Genomic DNA, 26,606 nt, shown 5'->3' with positions numbered 1-26,606 from the left:
GGGTCGCTGCACTCTTTCATAGCGATGGCCATCCATCTCAACTTCCCTCTGTGGCATGACAGTTATGAAATGTAATTTGTGTGCCTGCCTGGCTGAATGTATATGTATGTATATTTATATTGTGTGTGGGTGGGTGTTTGGGCGCTTTTACAGTATTTGTACAAAACTTCTACCCTATACAGCGGTAGGAATCACTTTGCCCATGATTGATGGGAGGCCACACAAATCTTAATTTTTAGGGATCTATCATGCTTCGCTGCTTTGCATTCAGCACACAGTGTTTCACCTGGTGGATGGCCAGGGTGCCATTAATGGCCTTCCTGGTTGTGCACACTGTATGATAACTGCACTAATGCCAAGCCGAGCAGAGCGGAGATAGCCGAATCAGTCAGTGTCACTGAGGTAGAATTACTCCCCGAGCTGAAGATCCCTCACTTGTCAATCTACCTTTGATCAGCAGCCCTGGCTGCATGCAAAGCGTCGCGCCGGACCGCCTTTGAAACAACTCCCTCTCTCCGCATGTAATGATCTGGCTCACAGACAGACTTGAATAAATGCCATATCTCTCTGCATTATAATTCAAGTGCGATCCTTCCACCCAATATCTGAGCCTAAACAATGCAGAGAATTCGGCCGGTCAAAGGTGCAAATCTGTTTTAAGCCGAGCGCCATCAGCTGATGGCACGCACGCCGAAATACCTGCGTGAACGGCAGAGCAGAGATTTAGCAGAGCGCTGACATCAAACCCAGCTCTGAGATGAATAAGAAATGACGCGGTGCTGAAAATGGAGAAAGAGAATGGATGGGAGGGGTGAAATGAAAGTTAGAGTTCCCCGAGTCTCCTCACCTCATCACATGCTCTTGTTATTATTAACTCTCTCTCTCCTTTCCTTTTCTTTCTTTTTTCCTCTATCTCTCCGTCACAGGGTTACCAGCGATCCAATCACTTCATCGCCACTCAAGGTGAGTGTAAAGTACCCAGCAGCGGTGTTTGACTGCTCGCGTTTGCGTTTGTTTGTGCCGTTCTTTACACAGCAGCCCAGCTGCCCGATATTACAATGACTTTGCTGAATTATTAATGTGTAAACAACAAAGAGCCTGCGTTGCCTCATGCTCACATCTGGATATCGACCATAAAGCATCACTTTCGGGGCCGCCTGTGAGAAACACTCCCATAAGAGTCGACTGTAACTGTCAGTCAATCGGCACTGTAACACTACTGACTGTCGCACTGTGTGAAGTTCTGCTTTTGTGTCTCTCCTCCCCGCCATCTGCATGTGTGGAGCACCATCTCTCTGATGTCGTGGTGATGCACTATATAAGCTATTATTCCCTGAGCTGCACACACACACACACACACACACACACTCTCTCTCTCTCTCACAGAGAGCGAGAGAGAGAGAGAGACAGAAGGAGTGAAAGAGGCTGAGGGAGAAAAAAAGAGCAAGACATTCTCTTTATTCTCACCCGGCTGTGATCCTGTTTATTCAGTGAATGTGTTTTTCACTTCGCAATCCCCCTCTGATTTCTTTCCATCTTTTACTTTGGTCTCAGTTCTGCCGCTCCACAAAAGTAACCTCTGAAAAATGTCTCTGTCTGTCTCACTTTCACGTTTTGCTCTCAAAGTCTTTCGGCAAATGAGAGTTTCTCTCGAGAAGAGGTGGAAATGCCATGATGTGCAATTCCAGGAGGACTATTGGGCGAAATTTCACCAATGGGAAGAAACAAACAAAATGTATACTTTTTCTTTGTTTGAGACATACGATAGAATACTGCTGGTTATTTTATTAAAAAGTAAATAAAAGAAACCCATAAATTATACATATTTACTTGTTTGCTGTGCTAAAATACTGCCAGGGAAAAATAAGTATTATCAATAATTCATGGTATTCTAAAACCTACAGAAGCATAAACAATGCAGAGATTGGACAGAATGTTTGTACACTCAACAAAAATATAAACGCAACACTTTTGTTTTTGCTCCCATTTTTCATGAGATGGACTTAAAGATCTAAAATTCATTCCAGATACACAATATTACCATTTCTCTCAAACATTGTTCACAAATCAGTCTAAATGTGTGATAGTGAGCACTTCTGCTTTGCTGAGATAATCCATCCCACCTCACAGGTGTGCCACATCAAGATCTGACATCATGATTAGTGCACAGGTGTGCCTTAGACTGTCCACAATAAAAGGCCACCCTGAAATGTGCATTTTTTTGCTTTATTGGGGGTCTGGGGACTCAGAACCAGTCAGTATCTGGTGTGACCACCATTTGCCTCATGCAGTGCAACACATCTTCTTCGCATAGAGTTTATCAGATTGTCAATTGTGGCCTGTGGAATGTTGGTCCACTCCTCTTCAATGGCTGTGCGAAGTTGCTGGATATTAGTGGGAACTGGTACACGCTGTCGTATACGCCGGTCAAGCACATCCCAAACATGCACAATGGGTGACATGTCCGGTGAGTATGCTGGCCATGCAAGAACTGGGACATTTTCAGCTTCCAAGAACTGTGTACAGATCCTTGCAACATGGAGCCGTGCATTATCTTGCTGAAACATGAGGTGATGTTCATGGATGTATGGCACAACAATGGGCCTCAGGATCTCATCACGGTATCTCTGTGCATTCAAAATGCCATCAATAAAATGCACCCGTATTCTTCGTCCATAACAGATGCCTGCCCATACCATAACCCCACCACCACCATGGGCCACTCGATCCACAACATTGACATCAGCAAAGCGCTCACCCACACGACGCCACACACGCTGTCTGCCATCTGCCCTGAACAATGTAAACCGAGATTCATCCGTGCAGGGAACACCTCTCCAACGTGCCAGACGCCATCGAATGTGAGCATTTGCCCACTCAAGTCTGTTACGGCGACGAGCTGGAGTCAGGTCAAGACCCCGATGAGGACGACGAGCATGCAGTTGAGCTTCCCTGAGACGGTTTCTGACAGTTTGTGCAGAAATTGTTATGCAAACCAATTGTTTCAGCAGCTGTCTGAGTGGCTGGTCTCAGACGATCTTGGAGGTGAACCTGCTGGATGTGGAGGTCCTGGGCTGGTGTGGTTACACGTGGTCTGCGGTTGTGAGGCCGGTTGGATGTACTGCCATATTCTCTGAAACGCCTTTGGAGACGGCTTATGGTGGAGAAATGAACATTCAATGCACGAGCAACAGATCTGGTTGACATTCCTGCTGTCAGCATGCCAATTGCACGCTCCCTCAATGCTTGTGGCATCTGTGGCATTTTGCTGTGAGACAAAACTGCACATTTCAGAGTGGCCTTTTATTGTGGGCAGTATAAGGTACACCTGTGCACTAATCATGATGTCAGATCAGCATCTTGATGTGGCACACCTGTGAGGTGGGATGGATTATCTCAGCAAAGCAGAAGTGCTCACTATCACACATTTAGACTGATTTGTGAACAATGTTTGAGAGAAATGGTAATATTGTGTATCTGGAATGAATTTTAGATCTTTAAGTCCATCTCATGAAAAATGGGAGCAAAAACAAAAGTGTTGCGTTTATATTTTTGTTGAGTGTATATAAAACAGTAAAATAACATGATGACTAAAACTGGAACACAGAAGGTTACTGCGTTATATTTCCTGTATTCCTGTCGTGTCAAAGTTCATGACAACAATTGATACTGCTGTTCCCCGTGCTACTCTATAGAGTTATGTGCCACACAGTGACAGTCTATTACATAGTACAGTGAACATGTTATTCCCTCTGAATATTTCATTCATTTCGGAAATTCTTGCACCACCTGGCAAGTTTCCAATCTTGCTGCATGCGCGTCGCACTGTATATTGTCTGCACAGGAGGTGTAGCATGAGCAGCACGGCTGTGTCGCGATGCATTCAGGCACAGCATTAAGTGTAAGTCACCCTGGTTCCCGGAGCACTCGAGAGCCCAACACACAGAAGCTTTGGTTACGCACGTCAATGGAAGAAAATCTTCTCGAAGCATAAAAAAAGCACATGTTCTGTTCTGCTGCCGACACGTTGAATGCCGCCCAACGCTGCTTTTTTCTCAAGTGCCTAACTACACGCTACTGTGCCTGAATGCATCATTTCCTAGGTGGAGACAGTGCTTCTGCCAGCTAGTAAATGTAGTAGATAAATATGCTTACAGGGAAGTTACCAGAGTTACAAGTCATTTACTGAATTTGTGTATATTTAAGTTTTTTCTTTATTGGTTATCGGCTAACGTCAGTATTTTGGCGGTTAACTTAAGAGCTTGTTTTGAGACACGGTACATTTAAATTTCTGGCCCCAAAGATAATTCTAACCTGCTAACCAAAAATGAAATGATAAGATGAAACACTCTTAGACACACAGTAGAGTGTCTACATGGGCACTGATGACGCTCACACCCGCCGTACAGTGCAAACCGTGCATCATTAAAACTGTCTCCGCAGGTTGAGGTTGATTTGTAGTATCTGAGACGCGTCTTAAGGCGGCCGTGCTTGTGCAGCAGGCAGCAGGTGCTCTGGGCTAACTCTCTATTATGTCCAGAGATGAGGAAGAGGGAGGAGGCGGGTGAGGGGCGGGGGGAGAAATGCCAAGCGTACTCTGAAAAGAGAGTCCAAAGTGGCAGCGCGTTGCGTGCGATGCATACAGATTCACCCAGCTGCCGGGATCACACATCATCTGTCTGTCAGATGACTACCCTTCCCTCTGGCGATGCATTAGTGGCCTTCTCCTGCCGCCGCTGAAAAATTAACATCCCGTATCGCTAATATGTGTAGAAACCAACGCGGTGATTGCTGACAGGGGAGGGCGCTGTGAATAACCCCGTGAAGAGGAGGGAAAACAGCGGTTAAAGTAGCTGCCCACATGTTCCTATTAAAACCTACGCATGCAGCCGTCGACTCACCTCGGTCAACTCACAGTCAAGACCAGTCTCTGCCTCTCATGAAAGGGAGGCTCTGCATATGCGGGAATGTATCTCCTGTTATATTTCTCAGCCGCGGCAGGTCTTTGCATGTTTGCCCAGAAGCACGTAGTCAAGTGCCTCTTGATTGATCTCCTTAAGAAAACATTGGAAGAAAATGCAGTGGAAACAAGCACTGCTGTATGTGTCAAGTTTTGTTTGTCTGTGGAGACGATGCACCTCTACAGGACAACATGTTGCTTCCTTAAATCAAGGATGATTCCTATCATGCCATTCAGATTGTGACACATTTGTTTATGCATTTTGTCACCGGCAGGCTGGATTATAGCAATGCTCCTACTGCTACTTCCTGTAAAACGGCCTCAGCTCTTTCCAGTGACTAGGACCCAAAAATGTAACCAGATCTCTGATTACATATCCACAATATGTTCGCTACGGCATTGGTTGTAAAGGATAAGGCTGGTTTTACTCTCTTAGTTATTGTCGGCAAAACCTATAAAGAGGTGGCTGGTAAAACTCTACAGGTGGCTCGAAGATCTCATATAAACAGGAAACACATCCTTGAATCTGCATCCAGGAGTCAATATAAGTAAGAGGGAAGTAATTGCTCTCCGCACTCAGCCCGAAATAGGATGCGATGTCACGGTTTCAATGCGGGTAATAAATTAAGCAATCAAATAAAGATATACTGCTCTGCCGGCACACGTGAGGGATGGTAAAACGCGATCCCCCCATTAAAAAAAGTCGTCCAAGTCAGTTACGGGAGACAAGATAATATTCCCATTAAACAAACTGCGTGGGTAGGAATGAATAGACGTCTTGCTCACTAACGGCGGTGTAGTGTGTTTGGCAGTAGAGGCGGTAAAAGGGAGGACCTTGTGATATTATCAACACCACGGTATAATGAAATCAATGAAAGTGTCATCTTCTCCGGGGGGGCTGTGATTTGTGTCTGCCACGGGTGCCCATGAAAAGGCAATACGGGAGCTTGTTTGCACGAAGGCAGGAGGATTTGTGGGTGTATTGAAATGACATTTCTCCGTAGTATTAGGGGAACACAGAGCGGGCAATAGTTCATGAATGACACATTGTTACTCTATTTCCTGGCGTGGAATACACAGCGCCTCTACATTGATGGTTATTGCTGCTATTTTCTCTGACTTATGGCTCGTTTCTCCGCCCTCCTTATCCTCCTCTCTTTCTCTTCCTCCACCTTCTCTCCCTCCCCTCCCCACGTCTCTACCTCTACTGTATATCTCCTCCTCCACAGGCCCCAAGCAGGAGATGATCTATGACTTCTGGCGGATGGTTTGGCAGGAGAACTGCTTCAGTATTGTCATGATCACCAAGCTGGTGGAAGTGGGCAGGGTAGGTTTCCCCTTCTCTTTGTCCTGTGACCTCTCCAGCCACCTGTGAAGACGGATGGCGGGAATATATATTCCTGCAGCTCACTATATATCAGACGAGCTGCTGCACTCTTTTTGTTGTGGGAGGAAATGGCTGCTGCCGTCTGATCATGAGTGATCGCCGTTTTGCTTTGGTGGCTGTGCTCCAAGGTCAAAGCTTTGATGTATATGAAGGAACACCATGGCCTCTCTTCTGTTAACTGTGCCTGCCACTGGTCGGCTAGTGTTGAAAAGATATGTGCGATTCAGGCTTTCAGCTGTCACTGAATGTGTCATTCATGAAATGTGATCAGTGAAAAGTCGTGTCATTAGTATCAAGTATGTGTCAAAGATGAATTATCTACTGTGGCACAAAGTTGTTAATAAGTGCTTGCTACTTATTTAATATAACACAGGATTTACACAATTTAGTTGCAGCATTAAACCCTTAGGAATGTCTTAGCCTCCACAGAATTTAGCGATGTGGAAATTGGATGCCGGGAAACAAAGGCATCGGCTTTTTGTAAAACTGAAATAATAGACAATGGGGAAAAAAAGTGTCAGCCGGGGTCATAAATTAACAGGGGCTGAAGGAAAATGTGAGGAAGTGTAGAATAAAAAGTGAAGAAAAATAAATATCCAATATAATTAAGCCCTTTAAGCCTTTCATCATTTTGCATGGCAGCCCAAGTATCATCCCCCATAGGGGTTGATGGATTCTCAGGCTTTGTAGGTGACAACAATATAGCATTTATGGCTCAGAAAATGAATCCACAGCCTGAAGCAGTAGAAAATGTTCACATCAGGCAACCAGCGGTGGAAATGTTCAACGGAAATACAAAATAGTCATTTTAAATGAAAAGAGCGGGTTGTGAGGGACGGAGAGAGGAACTCAGGAAGTTCTATTTCCAACAGTGGGAAGTCCCTGGGGATCCGATCAGAACATGTCTCACCTCGGTATCAGATCAGATGGTGAAGATGATTGGAACGACACCACAGGATTAGAGTTGTAATTTCAGTGCCGAGTGGAGTGAATGTTTTTGGGGTCTGCTTCCGTGTGTGAGCCCCTCTGAACTGTGTGTCCAGATGAAGTGCTGTAAGTACTGGCCCGATGACACCGAGCTCTACGGTGACATTAAGATAACGCTGCTGAAGACTGAAACACTGGCGGAGTACACCGTGCGCACGTTCGCCATGGAAAGGGTGAGTCACACTCACATTATTTACATTTCTGTATCTCAACTTGTGGTATAGCTTCTGTGTCATGTGTCAACACATTTCTCAATCAGCGTCAGGTTGGTTTATTTGCTTACTTATGGTTATTTAAACGCCTGCTCGTGTGATAATCATCTCATCAGATCTGTCTAATTGTTTCTATAGCGAGGTTACCCTGCCAAACACGAGGTCTGCCAGTTCCACTTCACCTCCTGGCCTGAGCACGGGGTGCCGTACCACGCCACCGGCCTGCTGGCGTTCCTGCGCCGGGTCAAGGCCTCAACACCTCCCGACGCGGGCCCCGTGGTGGTCCACTGCAGGTAAATCACCACCGTCTGCCCTGATGATCGCCTAAATCCCTCGCAGATATATGGGCTTGAAATAATTTCAATCTCAGTTGTTCTCCCAGTCTTCAATATGATATTTCTTTGATGTTGGGCACACTCTTCATTTGCTCTGTTTATGTACTTGTTTGTTTTTCTGCATTTCCCCAAAAATAACTTCCAGCTTCTTAGCTGTGTACACGTGTAGGTGGAGAGCACAATGGTGACACAAACAAATACCAAACATGAAATAAGACAGGATGATGTTTTTCCACACAAGGCATTCACATAGACGTAGGCAGTTGGATTTTTGACGAACAAGGATAATGTCTCCCTTTTCAGTCAAGGATTTTTAAAATCCCTGTAGGATGATGCTCACACGGGACATTTCCACCCGCCTGTTAATATTTGCATTTAAAAGATGTGGAAAAAATACATCATAAGAGATGCCATGAAATCTAATATAAACAGAGTTTTCTGATACATATTGAAAGAATACGGCTTCTGTTTCTCCTACTGTAGACAAAGCACACACACACACACACACACACACACACACTGCACCACTAAATACAATAAAGAATGGAAACCGGGATGGGGTCTGGCGTGTACTCAACCGCAGTGTCCCTGGTTGAAGTCCAGAGGGGGTCCTTGATCCGTGTCACCCTTTTCTCTGTCACCACGGTATTGAATCAAATTCACTCACCTGTTTGGTCGGATTCAAACAAACTCTGCTTACCATTTAGTTTATATAATCAAATTGGAGTTATATTTGAGTGATTTGTGGTGTTATAGGTCATTATACTTGATCTGCATTATTCTCATTTTAATTGAAACACATCAAAACTGCTTTGGTACTTTGCTGTACCAAACAAAGTTCTGTCCTTGGTCTATAAAACAGGTTAGGAAGTTCATCTCTGTAGCACAATGATATTTCATTTTTAAAATTGGTAGACACTCATGTCGCCTTCAAAGAATATTGCCCCTGCCATTTGAAAATCGCATTCATGCTGTATTATGATTTCAACACAATTTTGATGCATTGTTCAGCCATAGATTTTAGCATGAATTGAAGCTAAGCTATTAAATCCATCTGCCGATAGGGAACTGCTCGGGAAGCGTTCCAACCTCCCTCGATAAGTATTATATACAAGTGAGGATCATATATTCATGAAAACCATTTGGTAACCTTGGTAACATGTATGTGTATGTGTGTGTGGTTTAAACTGCAGTGTGTTCTGCTTGTGTCCTTCTCTGTGTCTGACAGTTCATTAACAATATGCCTTTCCTCTCTCTCTCTTTGCTGGTTTGTCATTATAACACGGGGCTGATGTGCAGTCCAATAATGCTAATATTAAAGTGCAGCGTGACCTGCTGTCAGTCAAAGGTATTTGGTGTCGCCGTGCGGGTCCTTGTTATTCTGATGATGCAGGATGACAGATACCAGTCTGTCTGCGTCTGTATCATTTCTTGCAGCTCTTGAGTTTGTTTGTAAAAAGTCAGTGTGAAGATGAACCGCACCAGCACTAAAAAAGGGTCTACTTTAACCATTTTTTGGATGGTCAGAACAACCGCTCCTTAATTCACTAATGAAAAAAATGATGCACCTTGGATTGCTTGTTTTTGTTTTTTTGTGAAAAGAAACCAAAGAAATCGCATCAAGTTTACCCAACTCATCCGTGTATTCAGACAGTTTATGTATGAAAGCACCCGTATTCACATTTAATTTTGCCCAAACATTCTTAAATCTAGTAGAAAGGCACCCTACGTAAAGGACACAAAATCCTGTTTGTGAAGGCAGATTATAGATATAGTCTGCAGCTTTTCTTTTCTTCTTTGCACATTATACCTTTCATTACTGATTGCATTCTGCATAATGTGCCGACAAATCAACCCAGCAAATGAATATACTGCTGCATATAAATATGAAAAATATCAGCATTGAAAGTCCAGCATCTCAGATGGATTTTAAATGTACCAAGCTTTACCAGAGAGGTGTTAGACCCAGACATGGGAGGAATAGGCCAGTACACACAGTGTGTTTGCACCCTTCAATTTGCATTTTTTGTGTCGGATGCCAGACCTTAATGGTCATTGTATATGCTCTTTATTTCTTTTCATAACAAAGCCCCTTATTATACAAGACTTTGGGCAGTCTTGATCATTTCTAAAGGCCTCCCCACTGAGACTTTTCTCCCATTCCAGTGGCATATTCAGCCTTGTTGATCCCTCTCCTCTCTTCTCTGCACCAGTATGGGGGCAGGCAGGACCGGCTGCTACATTGTGCTGGATGTCATGCTGGATATGGCCGAGTGTGAAGGAGTGGTGGACATCTACAACTGCGTCAAGACCCTCTGCTCCCGACGCATCAACATGATCCAGACCGAAGTGAGTGGGAGAGAAGGGATGTGGTTAGAGAGGCTGACACTTTTAACCAGAAGCACACACGCTTGATCTTCACAAACCAGAGCTGCTGGCAGCCCACATTCCATCACCATTGTTTATTATTTATTACTCGGAAACTTTTCAGCCTGGAACAGCCTCTGAAACTGCATTCTTACAACCACTGGAAGTGAATGTTTTCACTTTCCTTTTAGCTCTGTTTTGCTCTCCACCAATTCCTGTGAAAAAATGTCTGGCTGCTAAATGTTCTATTATGCTAACCTGCCAGTAGCTAACTGCTTATGGGTGTTAAACAATTATATACAAGGCTGAGAATGTCTGTAGTTTTAGCAGCTAGTTGCTAACTCTGTCTGGGTATGTGGTGTGGTGCTGGGCAGGTAGCGTAAGTCTTTTGTAGGACTATTGTCATTAATAGATTCCATAGCTGATAAAGGTGGAGCTAATTTGAACATTCTTAAATAAAAATGTATCAAAAAGGCCAAATGATCCCTTTGAAATATAGTGAATAGTATAATAGCATCCTTACTTATTTACTGGCTTCTCTACAACTCGCCAGTAAAACCAAAATTATTTGAATTTACTGTAATATTTGTTCTACACTTGGAAATAATTATAATTGCCAAAACATTCATTTCCCCCCCCAAAAAAGTCATATTGGTAAAGGACAATACTGTCGCATCAATTCTTATTATAGACAAGTTTGAACTACTAAGATGCTTGCTTTACAATCATCTACTCAAAGTCTACTTAGTGTGAAATCTTCAAATAAAGCAACCAGAAACATACATTAATTGTTAGATTAGTTGGGAAACATAAACATTTTTTTTTTTTTTTTTTGGCATGTCTAGAAGGGAAGACAGTACAGTAAATACCACAACAATGGGTTTCATCCCCCTTTTTAATTTAATCTTTTCACCTTTCAGCCTCAGTGCGTCTGCCAACTGAATAAATATTCCTCCAATTACTGAACACATTAAAAATGATAAATAAGTTGGAAAAGGGACAGTTTTATGCCTGGTATTTTGAATATAGCCTCGCCTCTTTGATCTTCCGCTTGGTCGGGTGTCAAAACAAATTTCCTAGTTTTCTCGTTAATTGCACAGCTCATGACGGTATTTAGCTATTGTGTGTGGGCAGTGTTGTTGCTCGTCTGGTGTTTTTCCTGCACTTTTTTAAACATTTATACACATTTTTGCTTGGGGAATGGTGCCAAAGGCATAGCGATGTGATGAATGTTTGACAGTCAACATTCAACAGCATTAATTAAATACTGCATTGTTCTTCACAAGTGGGCAATTAACAGGAGCCTCATAAGGGCAGTGACGGTTTTTGTGACTTGGTAAATTTGTGAATGTTTTTCTGTCCGTCTCTCAGGAGCAGTATGTGTTCATCCATGATGCCATTCTGGAGGCTTGTCTGTGTGGAGAGACCGCCATCCCGGTTAATGAGTTTGCACTCACCTATAAGGAGATGTTGAAGGTTGACTCTCAGAGCAACACCTCACAGCTGCGAGAGGAGTTTCAGGTAATTCAAGTTTGTATCCGTGTCTATGCGAGAGTTTCCGAGTGATCGCACTCATTCCCTAACCAACAACTCTAACCTTCAAGCTAAAATCCATTTCTGTTCCTCTACAGTGCAAAACAAGTTAATTTGACGGCCAATCTCACAGTCACAACTGTTGCAGTGGTGGACAAACGTGCTTACGAAACAAAGGAGCTTTGCATTCCATTCTATCTTCCTGCTGAATGTCTGATTTCAGATAGAATTGCTTGGTGTCTCCCAATAAATCATAATATATAGCCTACTTTGGTATAAATATCAGTTTATATTCTCCAAAAATGTGAAAATCTGTGCTGCATGTTGTCCCCTCTCTCTCCCCCATTCTAGTACATCCGTCCTATCTATCTAATAAAAAAGCAAAAAGGCCAACAAAAATAATCTTAAAATGGTAAAAATCACCAAGTAGACGGAGTTGCACATATGAGGGATCACCGGAGCAGCATGTTGGTGATAGTCTCCGAAAGATACATTCACTTAATTCTCTCTCTCTCTCTCTCTCTCTCTCTCTCTCTCTCTCTCTCTCTCTCTCTCTCTCTCTCTCATTGTCTCTCTCTTCACTTCAATCACTTTGGGGATTTCTACAATGGGGAAAATGTAATTAGGGTTGAAAGTATTATTTACAATCACGAAAAGCAATCAAGCTAAGAAGACGTGTCCATTTCAGTACTGTGGACAGTGCAGAATCTACACACACTCCTATATTTAGGGCATTTAGCTGATGCATTTATCCAAATTGACTTACAACACACACACACACACTTACATTGTGGCCTGTTGTTCTGAAGCTACAGCTAAGAGGTTATCTGATACATCTCAACCAATACTTTTGTTGTTTTAATATGTTTCTCTAGATTATTCAAGCGTAAATGGAGGGGGATAATTGAACGTGACCGGTCGACAATAGGCAAGACTTCACCAATTCTTTAAAAAAGCAAAGCAAGCCCACTAGTCTGGGACACCGTTAGTGGAAATGAAAGCACAATAAATATTTGTCTATGAAGATTCTCAGTCGTAGGGAACTGGACTCGCTTTAGGTTTTTGAAGACGGCCACATGCAATACAGTCCTCAGATCAGTCCCCGGCAAATCAACAACCTTCCACACTCGGTCACGTGTGACCTTAACGACTTACATGGTGTCAGGATGGGTCAACGACTCCCTGGTGACCCATGCAACACGCCCATGTGAACAGTTCACTTGACCCCTCTATGTGCTAATGACTCAAGTTTCAGTTCCAGGAGTGACATACATCTCACAGTGTTAACGACCCTACAAGTGGTTAAATACCTAAACTCCCCACTCGTCAGTTGGAGCTGAAGAAGACTCTTTGATGAGAGGAGAAAGGTCTTTAAAAAAGCAAAGCAAGCCCAGATACCTCCGATAAAACACTCAAACACAAAATAATACAGAACATCCGTAGTTGTACTTGTGGTACCAATGTGCAAATCTACTAACATGGCAGGAAACATATCACTCACTCCCTATTCTGGCTTGAACAGACTTCAGTATAGTTGAGCTGTTTTTTTTTTTTTTAGAGATCCAAAGTGTAGATTCCTACGGCGCCGGTTTAGAGTCATAGTTCAGCGTCACATTTCTCATGTCATTGTAACACGTGACTGATGTTTTGTACATGATCAGACTATATCACACTTTAACATCCCCACTCTTTATGGTGCCATTGTTTCATTACTGAACTTCCTTCATGTTGTTTTCCTGCTCAATAATCTGTCACAGGCAGACCCAGCTGACCAATAGTGTGGTCACATTTATGAGAAGGTGCACATGAACTACGTGGTGGCCTCACAGCGTTGCCACGGCAGCAAAGTGTGTACTACAAATCTACCTTTTAAAGGAATACAGCGACAATAATCCACCTCCCAAATGGTATTTGACATTTGAACTGACAGCTATTACTACTGTAGGCCGTAAGTGTTGAAGATCAGCGTGCTGGACGCTTAAAAAGTAGAAAACATATAATGGAAAATCCCAGACCTCGGTGCAGTGCTGTAACATTATCTTTTCCTTGCCCATACCTGACCTTTTTTTTTTTTTTTTTTTTTTTTTTGCAATGCCTGTCTTTCACGAGAAATGTGCGTGGCCTGTTTAGAAATACATGAATAGTCAGCATGAGAGTGATAGCCACCGAGGCCAAAGCTCCTTCTCTAATCAGTGTACATGTAACATGAAAAAAAACCTTTAACTCAGCAGAAAAGCTTTAGATTACATCAAAGAATGTGTATTAGTCTTTTTATGTAATGGTATTGCCTTGTCCAGTTATAATGATGTTATTGATTGGTGACCTTTGGCCAGAATGATTAGAATTGTTCCCTTCCACGTGCAGCACAATTACCCTCGCTCAGCGCTGCTCATATGAGGCGTCCAATAAGACCGACTCTTATAATTGCGACTTGTAGTCGAGGCGCAATATTCCGGTTATGAGCTTCAGTCTTCTATTCATTTTGCCTAAACCAATAGGGAGTCATTCACAATATGAAGCAAGTTAGATAATCAGTTCATTTCAATTTCCATTGCTTCATAATATGCTTATTCATAATGTATGAGATTGTGCTAAATGTGTTTTTATCCATTAAGCCTTGTGGGATTTTGACTGATAATTAGTGTGTTTTAAAGTTTTTCCCAGAGATGAACAGAGATAGTAGCGCTTGTCAAGTATTGACAGTCGGGCTGAATATTTTTCTTTGCCTCTGTCCGTCCGTCTCTCTTTGATCCCATTTCTGTTCCGCCGCGTCTGTCTCATCTTATCTCAGTCTTTATTCTCACTCGCTCATTTTATCTCTGCATCTAGAATGCAAACACTCAAACACCCGCCAATCTTTTTAATTATCTTCTCCGCACACTCTCTTCCCCTCCTCCCTCCTACTCCTCAGACTCTGAACTCGGTGACCCCTCACCTGGATGTGGAGGAGTGCAGCATTTCTCTGATGCCCAGGAACCGCGAGAAGAACCGCAGCATGGATGTCCTGCCGCCGGACCGCTCCCTGGCCTTCCTCGTCACCGCCGAGGGAGAGAGCAGCAACTACATCAACGCGGCGCTCGCCGACAGCTTCCTCCGGCCCGCCGCCTTCGTGGTGACGCCGCACCCGCTGCCCGGCACCACCACTGACTTCTGGAGGCTCCTGTACGACTACGGCTGCACCTCGGTGGTGATGCTCAACCAGCTCAACCAGTCCAACTCCGCCTGGGTGAGAGGGGATAATGAAACCAGCTGGAGATTAGATTGTCGACACATGTCTTGGAAGGAGAAGTCGTTTCATTATGAACTGTGTTATCAGCTTCCCACTTGTAATTAAGCCATGGGTAACTTTAAAACTCTCTCTGTGACAGCATTTGCATCACAGCTGGATTTGATTTTGATTTTGATTAGTGCTGTTATAAAATACACTTATAACACGGATTAATAATGGATGATAGCTTCTTGGCTTTTTCTGACCTATGCATTTCTAAAGGACCCCGAATTCCCATTACACCCCAACAGACAGTCAACATTAATTTGCCAATGGTTTGTTTTCAGCAGCATTATCGTATAGAAATGAAAGTATTTCAAGACTATTCCATTTTTGTCTTGTTCCTTTTTATTCAGCTCACTGAGGTTGAACTTCTGCCATCAGAGCAGCTTTTATCTCTGAGAAATGTACACCATGTATCACCTAAAGGAGATACGGTAGAGCAGAGTGCCGGGGTTAAGCCCATTCCCATCCAGTTCCAAACACAATGCATTAAGGAGCTGAAAGCCAGAGCAAACACATTAACAAAAGGGCATCAGACTCTCAAAGTCCTGTCCTCTTAGCCAGCAGGTTCTCCTGCACAGAACAACACCTCATACATAAAAAAAATCTACTTTTATGTCAATGTCAATATCCACACACATTTATACACTGGTATGTATCCAGTATCCAGGCACACGTAGACTGGAGGAGCCCGGGGAGTCTGTTTTCATGATCCAGCGTAGTCAGTGGTGGACAGTAACGGAGTAAATTTATGTAAGTACTGTACTATCCAGAGGATTTGTACTTTACTTGAGTATTAGATTTCTTTGGTACTTATTACTTTTACTTGAATACATTTCCAAGACAAATACTTAATTTCTAGAAAGGCTGAAAAGTACTTGTTACTTTCAGGTCTGCTCTTTTTTTTTTCTTTCTTTCTTTCTTTTGTTTTTTTTAAATACTATTGGACACAAGCTGTGTTTGCCAAAGAAGGAACCCTATCACAGTGCACGCTCTCCACTGGGATCTACGTAGAAGCGGAAATACGTAATTCCTCCCCATAAGGATACCGCCAAAGTAGCCACGCTCTCGACTGTGTTTGTCAACACAAAACCGCAACAATGGCTGTGTGTGTGATAATGATCCGGAGGAACTTTCAGAAAATGTTAGAGCTATGTTCGATGCATCGAACATGGCTACGACAGTGCAGTTTCCTTGGCAATATTACACTGTAAGATACATTATGTTAATCTAGTCATACTAGTTAAAGGTATATGTATTGTATTATATTTTACTTATCTTGTGTAACTGTATTGCGCATAGCAGTGGTTGGTATTTACTGGTGGTGCAGGAAGACATGAACCCCCAAAGACTTTTTTACACAAATATGTATTAACTATGTTAAGCCTAGAACCATTCATTTTATTTGAAATTTACTCTTACTCTTACTTTTACTTAAAGTACATTTAAAAGCAAGTACTTTTTTACTCTTACTCGAGTACCATGTTGACTGAGCTACTTTTACTTGTAACGGAGTAAATTTTGACCAGTAGTATTTGTACTCTTACTCAAGTACTGGGGTCGAGTCCATCTCTGAGTGTAGTTGATGAATAATAATAACTTCTTCACGCAGTCATGCAGTGACCGTTCTGTATGAGTGAAGTTTTGCATGTACTTCAAGTTTGAATTTACATAAGACATCTGGGGCCATAATCACCAAGGCTCTTATCGTTCTACCATTAAAATGTCCCTGAAGTGTTCCCTCTTAAGACCTTTTCATAAAGCTGCTGAGAGACACTTTTAGCAAAGAACAAAGAAAACTCCTTAGCGAAGGGAAGCAGTCGGGTTGACCCAGTTGCCATGGACGACATCATGTTTCACGAATGGGCCGACTCGCTGTGTCGCCAGCGTGAGTTGACATGGGATCCGTCTGACAGACATAGTGAATGTGAAATAAGTTATTTCAATAGCTCATTAATACACAGGCGTATGAGGAACATATTTAATTCAATTATTGATGGAGGGACAGACACACAGCAACAAATCCTCAAACTTTACACACACGCATAAACAGCATCAACACACACATCCACAGTCCATCACAAACAAAGAACTATTTTTTTTCTGCTATTTTCTCGATTTTATGAATTCTACCTTTTGTGTTTTTGTCTATAATCTCATTACTACTTGACGCTCTGGCAATATTGTCCTTGTTCCATTCATGCCCATAAAGCATATTGAATTGAATTGAATTAATTCCGCACATCAAAGCAATGCACAAAATGTACTGGATAATCCAGCAATGGCCATGGAATCAGCTTTATTTATGCATTAATTGCAGTTGATGATTATTTAACACATTTAGGGTAGAATACAGACTTGAGCAGCACATTACTGAATACGAGCAGCTCGTACAAATACAATCCTGTTTCTGCTGTTTGACACTCTGACACAGCATTACTAGGTACTAGCTGTCATTTTTCACTGGACTTCCTTCTCATGTCAGGCTATGGTAAAAGAACGTTGGACAAAGTGAGAATGAGTGCTGCAAACAAATCAGTCATTTTCCCTGGTTTCCGGTTACGGATATTGGCAATATACTGTATAAGCCTTTTTAACAAGCAACATTACATCCATAACATGTTTTCTGGCCTCTGAATAAAAGAAACCAGACTATAAAAGTAAAAACTATTGCATAGGCTTATGACTATTTTCATTTGTTGTTGTTTAGTTTTATAAAATGTCACAAAATAATGAGAATACCCATGACATTTTCTCTAAGGTCTTCTTGTTTTCTTCCAATGAAGAGTTCACAGCCGAACAATTTGTGTTTAATCAACGCATTGTCTCTTCCCGCGGAAACATCTGAAAAAAAATCTGCAGATTTAAAAATTCATAAATGAACTTCTCCTATCGCCGCTTCCACATTTCATGACAAACACACCATCCATACCGGCCATTCATTCAGATAAGATGGGTATGTGGGCACACGGTAGAGGGAGGACGGGGTCGTCACATATCCTGGTCTTTCATCTGGTGCTCTGCCGCAGAGCTTCAATCCCGCGTTCAGGCCGTCCATTTAATTTACATGGAGCTGTCATGGCATTAACGCGTTCCTTATCGCCTCCCCCCATGTTTGCTCATGCGTGGGTTTGTTCTGCCGTCTCCCTATCGCTGCTCTGTCACTGTGTCATGTCGGATTCCGGCTCAACATTTCCACCATGCCTGTCAGCTGCAACCTGTCCTTCTTCCTCTGTCACTCTGTTCTTCTTCTTCTTCTCTTGCTGCCAGTGGATTATCAGTTCACTCCCCGACACACACACACACACACACTCACACACACACACACTCTCCCTCTCTGTTTGCCCTCCTGAGTTGGAGCTGCCTGTCTCCTGTCTGAATGTATAAATATTTATCTCCCCTCCTGCCCAATGTCACCTGCTAATACCCTTATGTCTTTGTGAAACGCCATTATCACTTCCTACTCCAGGGGTCCCCTCAACCCCAAAGTCACCGCAGAACTCGTCAGCGTGTCAACAGCGCTCCCCCGTGTGTTTTCTCTCCCCTTGCCCTATTGGCTGGGGGCACGTGTCTTTTGAAGCAGCAGCGATGGGAGACCTTGGCTTTTCTTTTTTTTTTGTGCCCACCAACCTCTCGGCTAACTTCCTGTTTATCTCTCCCAGGCATAGCCAAGGTCTCCTTCTCCATTAATTTATAATGTGCTAATGGTAATGATTTGGACTCATGAATAATTCAAGCTAGGTTGAACGCGGTTTATGTGAAGGATTGTTCCCGACGACGAGCGGGTTGTTTTTTTGCTCATTTGATTCACGGTTGCTATTTGTAGATAATCTTGTCATTTAGGCTAATTGTCTCTGCTGTCAATACTCGGGTGTCTTGTTACTGAGCTTCGCCGTCACTGGCTGCTGAAATAATGATTTGTACTGCCACAAGCAAGTGTGGGCTAATGACCTCCTGTCCTCCTCTCCTCCTCCTCAGCCTTGTCTGCAGTATTGGCCTGAACCAGGGTTGCAGCAGTTCGGCCCGATGACTGTGGAGCTTCTGTCCAGGACAGCTGACGACGACGTCATCATCCGTCTCTTCCGGGTGCAGAACATCACTCGGGTAGGTGGATCCACCACAGGACGGGGTCCCATTGTCCGACTTATGAAGGCAATCTATGAATATATCCGGCTAATATCACTTTTCCATTTGCGTGCAGTCACGCAGCTTTTATATTCGTTTCACGTTCTGTCTGAACACACAGTTAGACGACAACCGTAAACCACTTTGGCTGAGGTGGAAAAAAAGGTTTTAGGTTTGCAACCGATTATTTCACTCGTTATTCTGGGAAATGTTGTAATCATTTCAGCTACTCAGCTGCCGAAACACAGTCTCTGGACAGATAACATCACAAAACATGAAATAAAGTCAGCCGTGTGGGAAAGACTTTTCATGTCAGCCTTTTGGCTGTAATTAAACGTAGGAGATATTGGGGATTTCTGATGTAGACAGTATGTCCCAAGTGGCCAAATACATTGTGTGAACAAACCGGTGCCAAAAAGCCTGCAAAGTCAATACAGTCAGATAAAATCCACAGTACGGTATTGCTAATGCAGTTGATTTAGCTAATTATGCGGGTTTATAGATCCGTCTTGATGCTGAAATCTTTGAACAAGCTTGATGTTCTCTTCACGTCTCACTCTTGTATCGAGGTGACATTTGCTTGAGACGTACCTGAAAGCGGTTGTCTCGCACCGAAAGTGTGACGGTTGGCAACTCTTCAGTGGTGTTGGCGTTAAATCTTGTGTTAAATCTTCCTGTTATTTTGTCTAACAGATCTCACCTTGAAGAGGCCAGAGTAAAAAATATTGTATTGTAAATATTGTAGCGTTTCACAGCCCTGTGAATATAACTCAATACTGTATGTTTTGCCAAGGCTGAACACTTGATGACAGCGGTGCATGGTGAAAGGCTGCACGCACGTCAAGTTTTCTTAATTTCCCTCATGAAACGTACCATTTTCTCTTAAGTGTCCACCCTGTTTTTTGTAATGTCGTTTAATGAAAGGATGTAATTGCCTTCATTTTGTGGCATTGGCAGGACAAACAAACATTAAGATGTTAGTGTGAACTATGAAGCATCTAAGATGCCTCGATATGTCAGTTGGATGGCGCTGATGCCAAAATTGCTGTTTAAATGTTTAATTTTCTTATCAAATGTCATGTTTTTGCTTAAATGTTGGACATGGACGAGAACAAGCTCCAATCCTGCCTCAGCAAAGACCTGGTCCAGTTCTGCACTGCTGCGGACGGCATTTCCTGGCCCCGAATCAATTCATTTATTTTTAAGAGGTTTAATGAAGCCTGATACTAATATAATGATTCAGAATGGTGACCCGGGTCCCAGCTGGCGTTTGTTGTTCCCAGCGGTTGGAATGAGTTGCAGCATAATAATAGTACTTTCAAATAAGCAACTGTATCTGTAACAATATGGTGATGTTATTAGCCACATACACACCCAAGACTAGTTTAATAAGCAGATATGGTCCTGTTTGTGCAATTATGTGATATTGAAACAAACAGAACTTTTATTATAAAAGTGTTTTGATTTTGACCGTATCCAATATTTCTGAATGTGTTTTTCTGTGCTGCTGAATGTGTTTTTGTGTTGTGAGTGTGTGTTTGCCCATGTCTGGGTGTTATCCCAGTAATTAAGCTTAGCTCCAGCTCCCACTTAACACTGTAGCAACACTTTCAGTTCCCATCCTATGACCTCAGTAGGCGCTCAGCAGTCTCCTAGCAGATGTGTCCTTCCCCTTTAGTTGACAAACCTTCCTCTTCCGTTGCATCATTACCGACCCTCACGTTGGCCCAAACCTCCCCTGTCAGTGCCCCCCCACGCCCTTCCACCCTTACCCAGCCCCTCAAATATCTCGACACCGTGTCAGAAACTGTCCCCACATGGCTCTCTGCAGGATCCCGAGGAGCCAATCACCACAGAGCGAGACACCGATAGCCTCTGTCCCAAGAAGGTACTCCATTGTCCAGTAGATAGAGCAACGGTGCTACAAGTAGCCTGGTTGCCAAGAAATAATGAGCTGTGATAACTAGGTATTTAGTGGGGCAGTTGTTGAGATAATTAATAGCTTATCCTCACACCAGTGGTGTGTTTCTGCAAATGAAGTGTACCCTGTGGAGTTTTTGACTACTATGAGTGCTATGGAGCTGTGTTCTTACGCATGCACCAGGACACATGTGTACACTCTTCTGTATTCAGTGACTTAGTATCATGCCATGCCACCTAAGGTAGGAATAAAGAACACAGCTAGTTGGTGCAAACACTACAGGTATTAAAATATTGTCTCTCGAGCAGGTTTGAGTTTGTTTGCCATTTGGAGCGTATGCAGTGGGTTCAATGCATATATGATATATGATGTCATGTTGGAAAACATTAAAACTCTTCTCACGTCTTCCTCCCTCTCCCTGACTCTTGCTCTCTAAAGCTTCAAGAAGGCCAGCTTGTGGTGCGTCACTTCCAGTTCCTACGCTGGTCCCCGTATCGCGACGTGCCCGACTCCAAAAAAGCCTTCCTCAGCCTTTTGGCTCAGGTTCACAACTGGCAGATGGAATGTGGAGAGGGACGCACCATCGTGCACTGCCTGTAAGTCGCCCTACATACATCTGCACCATACATGAGTGTGTTTTTAGGCTTAAGCTGCAGTCTATGTTGAAGTGATGTTGCATTCAAAACTGTCTAGAACGTCTCCTCATAAATGTTATTCCTGTCTGAATAGAAATGCATTAGAAATAACTTTCAGGACAACAGCCTTTGTAGGTCCAGTTTAGAAGAAAGCAGGAGTAGTTACCACCTTGGTGTGGTTTCATTGGGTTAATCTCAACGCTGGTCTTTGGTGCGGGCCAAACAACTGCTCTCTGGTCTCCCTCAAAGTGGCGATCTCAGGCCGCTGTCAAGTGGACCAATCACAGGAAGCGTACTATTTAGGTGCCATCCGCTTTACTCCCCGTTGCTAGGTGACTAGTTTACCAGTAGGAGAGTGGTCATCAGCTTTATTTATTTTATTTAGACCTAGCCCGCTGTTTCGTTTAATTTTTAGCCAGTGTAGCATGAAAGCATGGTAGAATTAGCAAGATATCTAACTAGCAATCTAGCAAGGAGAAGAATTGAACAATTAGTTCAACAATTAATTCTTCATTCACACACTCACATCGTAGGGAAGCACATTACTATCGCCAGTGTGATGCGAGCTAACTCACTAGCCAGCTACTAAATGAGGCAAACAACAAGGATGTTGAGGCAACTGTTCGACCACTAATCCAACACAAGTTCTGGACCTGAATTTTTACTTTGTGAACGCAAATCGGAGCAGTTGGAAAGAGCCTGCCTTCAGATTCATATGATAATTCATATTATTTAAGATTAGGTGTTGTTACACTTAATGGTTATTTTGTTTCCTCTGTAACTCAAAATTAATGGGATGTAATAACTAAAAAACTTTTGAAGTGTTTGTGCCTTTCCATGAGCTGCTGAAGTGGAGGTGCCTGCCTTCCATTAGATCTGTCCCCCATCTCCATGTCAGGGCCCTTTGATCTCTGGAGGTCAGGCTGTATGTTAGACATCTCCTATCTGATTAAGTGTCCGCTCCTGTATTTTAATGAGAACTTTACTTAGATATTCATCTTGAAAGTCTGCCAGTTGGCCTTTTTATGACAGCCTGCTTGATCTGTTCAGTCAAACTGTGACATTTCACTCTGTAGCATTCCCTCTGAGAGGCTGTCTGAGCTGCCGTGCCACAACTTTATTAGGTCACTCATGTCTTTATGCTTCTATTCTATGTTTGTGTCTTTGTTCGTCTCTTTCTGGAGCAGGAACGGCGGCGGTCGGAGTGGTACCTTCTGTGCCAGCACCATGATCCTGGAAATGATTCGTCACCACAGCATAGTGGACGTGTTCTTCGCTGCCAAAACTCTGCGCAACTCCAAGCCAAACATGGTGGAGACAATGGTGAGCAAACTCTCTTTATGGCAACATATTATATCAACTTAGCTGCTGCCTCAGACTGTCAGAGAAGTGGAAAACTGCTCCACGGGAGCACAGAGAAATTAATTGAGCCACTTTCCACAAATAAATCATTATTTTACTACCTTTTCCTTTCATTCATATGTTTAGAAAAAGAGCATACAAGGAAAAATTCCAAGAAAAGGTGTGTTTGTAATGAACAGGAATTTATTTCTAGATGGGGCATTTTGCATACAAGACAAAAGGAAAGCAGCAAGTGGGCGAAATCAATACAGATTATCTCACGGTAGCACAAAAGCAAGCTCAAATTGAGAAAACGTGTCGAGTGATACATTTGCGCTTATCCTGAGGCCTTATGACACCAATTTATGATCATACAGCAACAAGAAGCAACGAGAGGCAGGAAGGGAAACAACAAAAGGAATTGTGTCATTGTACATTGCTTGATTGTCAGGAAAAATTACTAATAGCAATCACATTACCACCAAAATCTCTCCTGTCCCAAAAGATGTTGGCCAACAAAAAAATGACATCATGATGTGAATCTGAAGTCAGAATCTGAGGGATTTCATTCAACAAACACATTCAGTCTGAACAAGACTACTTAAAATATATTCTGAAATGTTTTGCATTAATTTAGATATTGTTGGAGTATTCTCATTATCTTCATGATAACTAGTTTATATTTGACAGAAGCAAATTCATTGATGAGCGGAAGCACCAACAGTAGACTTCAGGTTCCGGTGTCGGTCAAGTCCATTTCCTTTAGCGCTGCCATTCAGCAGAGAAATGTACACAGTGGAGGACCAGAATGAAATGGAGCTATCATAAACATGATGGCTCATGAGTCAGGAGATCACACACATTAATAGACTGCTAATGAATCAGTTATGTTTTCTATGCCTCCATGCTTGTTGACAGCCGTGGCCAAAGGGATTATGCTTTCGGATAGTACGATATACGGCCATTCTCGTGAATGTGATGTGTCAGGAATAATTTCATTACATCTGGCAAATCCACTTGAATTCAAGAATAAACAGATTTATAACGGTCAAGGTCACTGTGACTTCACAAATCACTCAAATTCTGAACGTTTCAAACAAAGAGGATACAATTCTGATATTTTGGACAAACATAGATTAGCAGTATTTCCAGTTTTGTATTGCAAAAGTATAGCGTTTGTGACCATAAAGGATCAGGTTGGAGATATTCCACTTTCCCACAAGTATTGTCTTCACAGTGAGGTTGCCAGCCAACCAGGGGAGACTCGTTTTCATTTAAATTATTATTATATTATTGCTTGAAACAGCTGGGAACTGGAGCTTTGAGCATTACTATTGCCAAATCTAATGTTAACTGTTCAATCCCCGGCTCTTCCTCTCATGATCTTAACCAAGACACCGGATCCAAAGCTGCTCCCTATCAACAGGCCGCTGCCTTGCACGGCTGAATAAATGGGTAAATGAGAGGCAAACTATAAAGCGCCACATGAATGCGGTCCATTTCCCATTCAAGGGCTGTTCACATATTGCATCTTTAGAGAACACAAACCTATTGTTGTCAGTGTAGAGACACACATTTTTTCTTTGGAAGGCACACAGAGACAAAAAAATCACAACTTTTAAGAAAGCAGCAAGCACACTGCAACAATTCTTGCACTATTGCACCTGCTTCACCCTTTCAGGACGCCACAAGGAAGAATTTTCCACAAACAAATCCAACAGTAAAGCTAGCGTGATGGATTTACTGTGATGGAAATCCATTTATTTCTGTTTTGACTGTGTTTAAGTTAGTTCAGTGAGGCTCACTGTTGAGATACCGCATCTGCATCGGCATGGCAGGTCGCAGGTTATTGGTTGCTGAGTGTGTGAGCTGTTGGTACGTTACACACAAGCGCCGTCACTACGGCTAGCCATGTTAGCTAGGGAGCTCAACAATATTTGATTATTAAATGACTTCCTGGAATATCATTCAACATTTCATTCAGCAGATGATTTCCAACAGCATAGGAACAACCAAGGTAGAAGAAATTTCTTGACTGTTGATGTTAAATCATTTTGGTGGATTTCTGTCTTTGTTCCAGGAGCAGTACCGGTTCTGCTACGACCTGGCCCAGGAGTACCTGGACTGCTTGGAAGTCAGATAGCACCAATCCCTCACTTTACGTCCCCTCTTTGAGGAGAAGGTCTGGATCCTTTGATCCTGCATCCTGGATATTGTGCTCCTGCGTCCTTAGTCCATGTATACAGCTCTGGTTGTCTTCTTTGCCATGCCTGGATGAAACATTGTCTGTCATAAAGACTGATTGAGAAAGCTCACTGGACCACTTGTAACATACTACTGACACCCTTTTTTTGCTTTTCCTCGGCGCTCTGATCCAACCTGTACTCTTCTGTGCCACGTTACAGTACATCTGCCAAACCAGAGGACACTTTAAAAAAGGAGTATAGTTCATTTTATACACGACCACTGTCGAGACAGCCAGACTACCTGTTGCACATCTCGGTGACAGGATTCAAAGAGCTCAGCTGTATCCTGCCTTACGATGAACGGACACTGAACGGGAACTACAGTTGATATTTTGTGTTTGTTCGTAACACTGTAAATGGTGCAATCTGCTGTCGGTGAACATCCCATGTCGTACTGTACTATATTTGAACTTTATCGTGGGTGAGGTCGACGATGGAAGGTAACCCGAGGGTGATGAAAGAAGTCGGTCACATCCGATTGGACATATCTGTACAGTAGAGTTGTCTCGGACCTAATTTCTCTTTATTTATTTATGTTCTGTGTATATAGATGTTTTTTTTCCTCCCCCCCCCCCCGGGTGTTTCTAGATGTTCTCAACGTCTTATCAATGTGCCAATTCATTCTCTCTGTGTCTGTAAATTGGGACCTCTTCAGCATCTGCATGCCCAGTCTTAAGTGTTTCATTGCAGTGTGTGGCCCAAGTCTGCTTCAGGATGGAAATGCAAATCCCTCCGCTAGTCCAGAGAGAGCTCCGTCAGAATAACCGCGTGTTGCTGTGAGAATAAGGCGAAATTCAGTCGCTTTCTAAATTTGTATTTATTCAATGTGTTTTATTTTCTAAATAGTGTATAAAACAGGAAAGTAAATAAAATATGTTGTTGCTTAACAACCACGGTTTGAGTTTTTATTTATTTGTATATACTATATATATATATGCATATACATGCATATATATGCATTAAAAAAGCACACATCAAGAGATTAAAAATGGCCACATAAATACATGCAAAACATCCACCAAGACACTCAAAACATCCAAGAAACTTAAAATGACCTCAAAGAGAGTCAAAGGTCACAAAGACGCTCAAAGTGACCACTAAGAGACAATAAATGACCATGCAGTCTTACGGGACGGAAGGGGGAGCTTTTACACTTCTGTGTCCAGGAGCCCATCATCTCATCATCCGTCCAGTAATAATCTGACTGGAGGCATTTAGAGTTAGCAGCTATTGATATTATGTTATGTAATGCCACTATTAACAGTAACAGTTTATCATTGTGCCCC

The 26,606-nt window shown here is 42.7% G+C and overlaps 1 protein-coding gene across 7 annotated transcripts in view; it reads left to right on the top strand.

The window, feature by feature from the left end:
- The window catches only part of ptprua (protein tyrosine phosphatase receptor type Ua), a 164,703-nt gene extending 138,490 nt beyond the window's left edge, over nucleotides 1-26,213 (top strand). For all 7 annotated transcript variants that reach the window (XM_084032201.1, XM_084032203.1, XM_084032204.1 and 4 more), the window contains 11 exons: nucleotides 927-963; nucleotides 6,190-6,287; nucleotides 7,391-7,507; nucleotides 7,685-7,839; nucleotides 10,095-10,230; nucleotides 11,620-11,769; nucleotides 14,693-15,007; nucleotides 19,031-19,156; nucleotides 21,537-21,694; nucleotides 22,921-23,056; nucleotides 25,155-26,213. In XM_084032201.1, the coding sequence (XP_083888327.1) occupies nucleotides 927-963; nucleotides 6,190-6,287; nucleotides 7,391-7,507; nucleotides 7,685-7,839; nucleotides 10,095-10,230; nucleotides 11,620-11,769; nucleotides 14,693-15,007; nucleotides 19,031-19,156; nucleotides 21,537-21,694; nucleotides 22,921-23,056; nucleotides 25,155-25,217 (1,491 nt within the window). In that variant the 3' untranslated portion in view covers nucleotides 25,218-26,213. The remainder of the gene's footprint in view (nucleotides 1-926; nucleotides 964-6,189; nucleotides 6,288-7,390; nucleotides 7,508-7,684; nucleotides 7,840-10,094; nucleotides 10,231-11,619; nucleotides 11,770-14,692; nucleotides 15,008-19,030; nucleotides 19,157-21,536; nucleotides 21,695-22,920; nucleotides 23,057-25,154) is intronic.
- The last annotated feature ends 393 nt before the right edge of the window (nucleotides 26,214-26,606 follow it).

This window comes from Eutrigla gurnardus (genome assembly GCF_963514095.1).
Source record: "Eutrigla gurnardus genome assembly, chromosome: 17".
Classification (NCBI taxonomy): Eukaryota; Metazoa; Chordata; class Actinopteri; order Perciformes; family Triglidae; genus Eutrigla; species Eutrigla gurnardus.
This window is presented reverse-complemented; position numbering and strand designations above follow the sequence as displayed.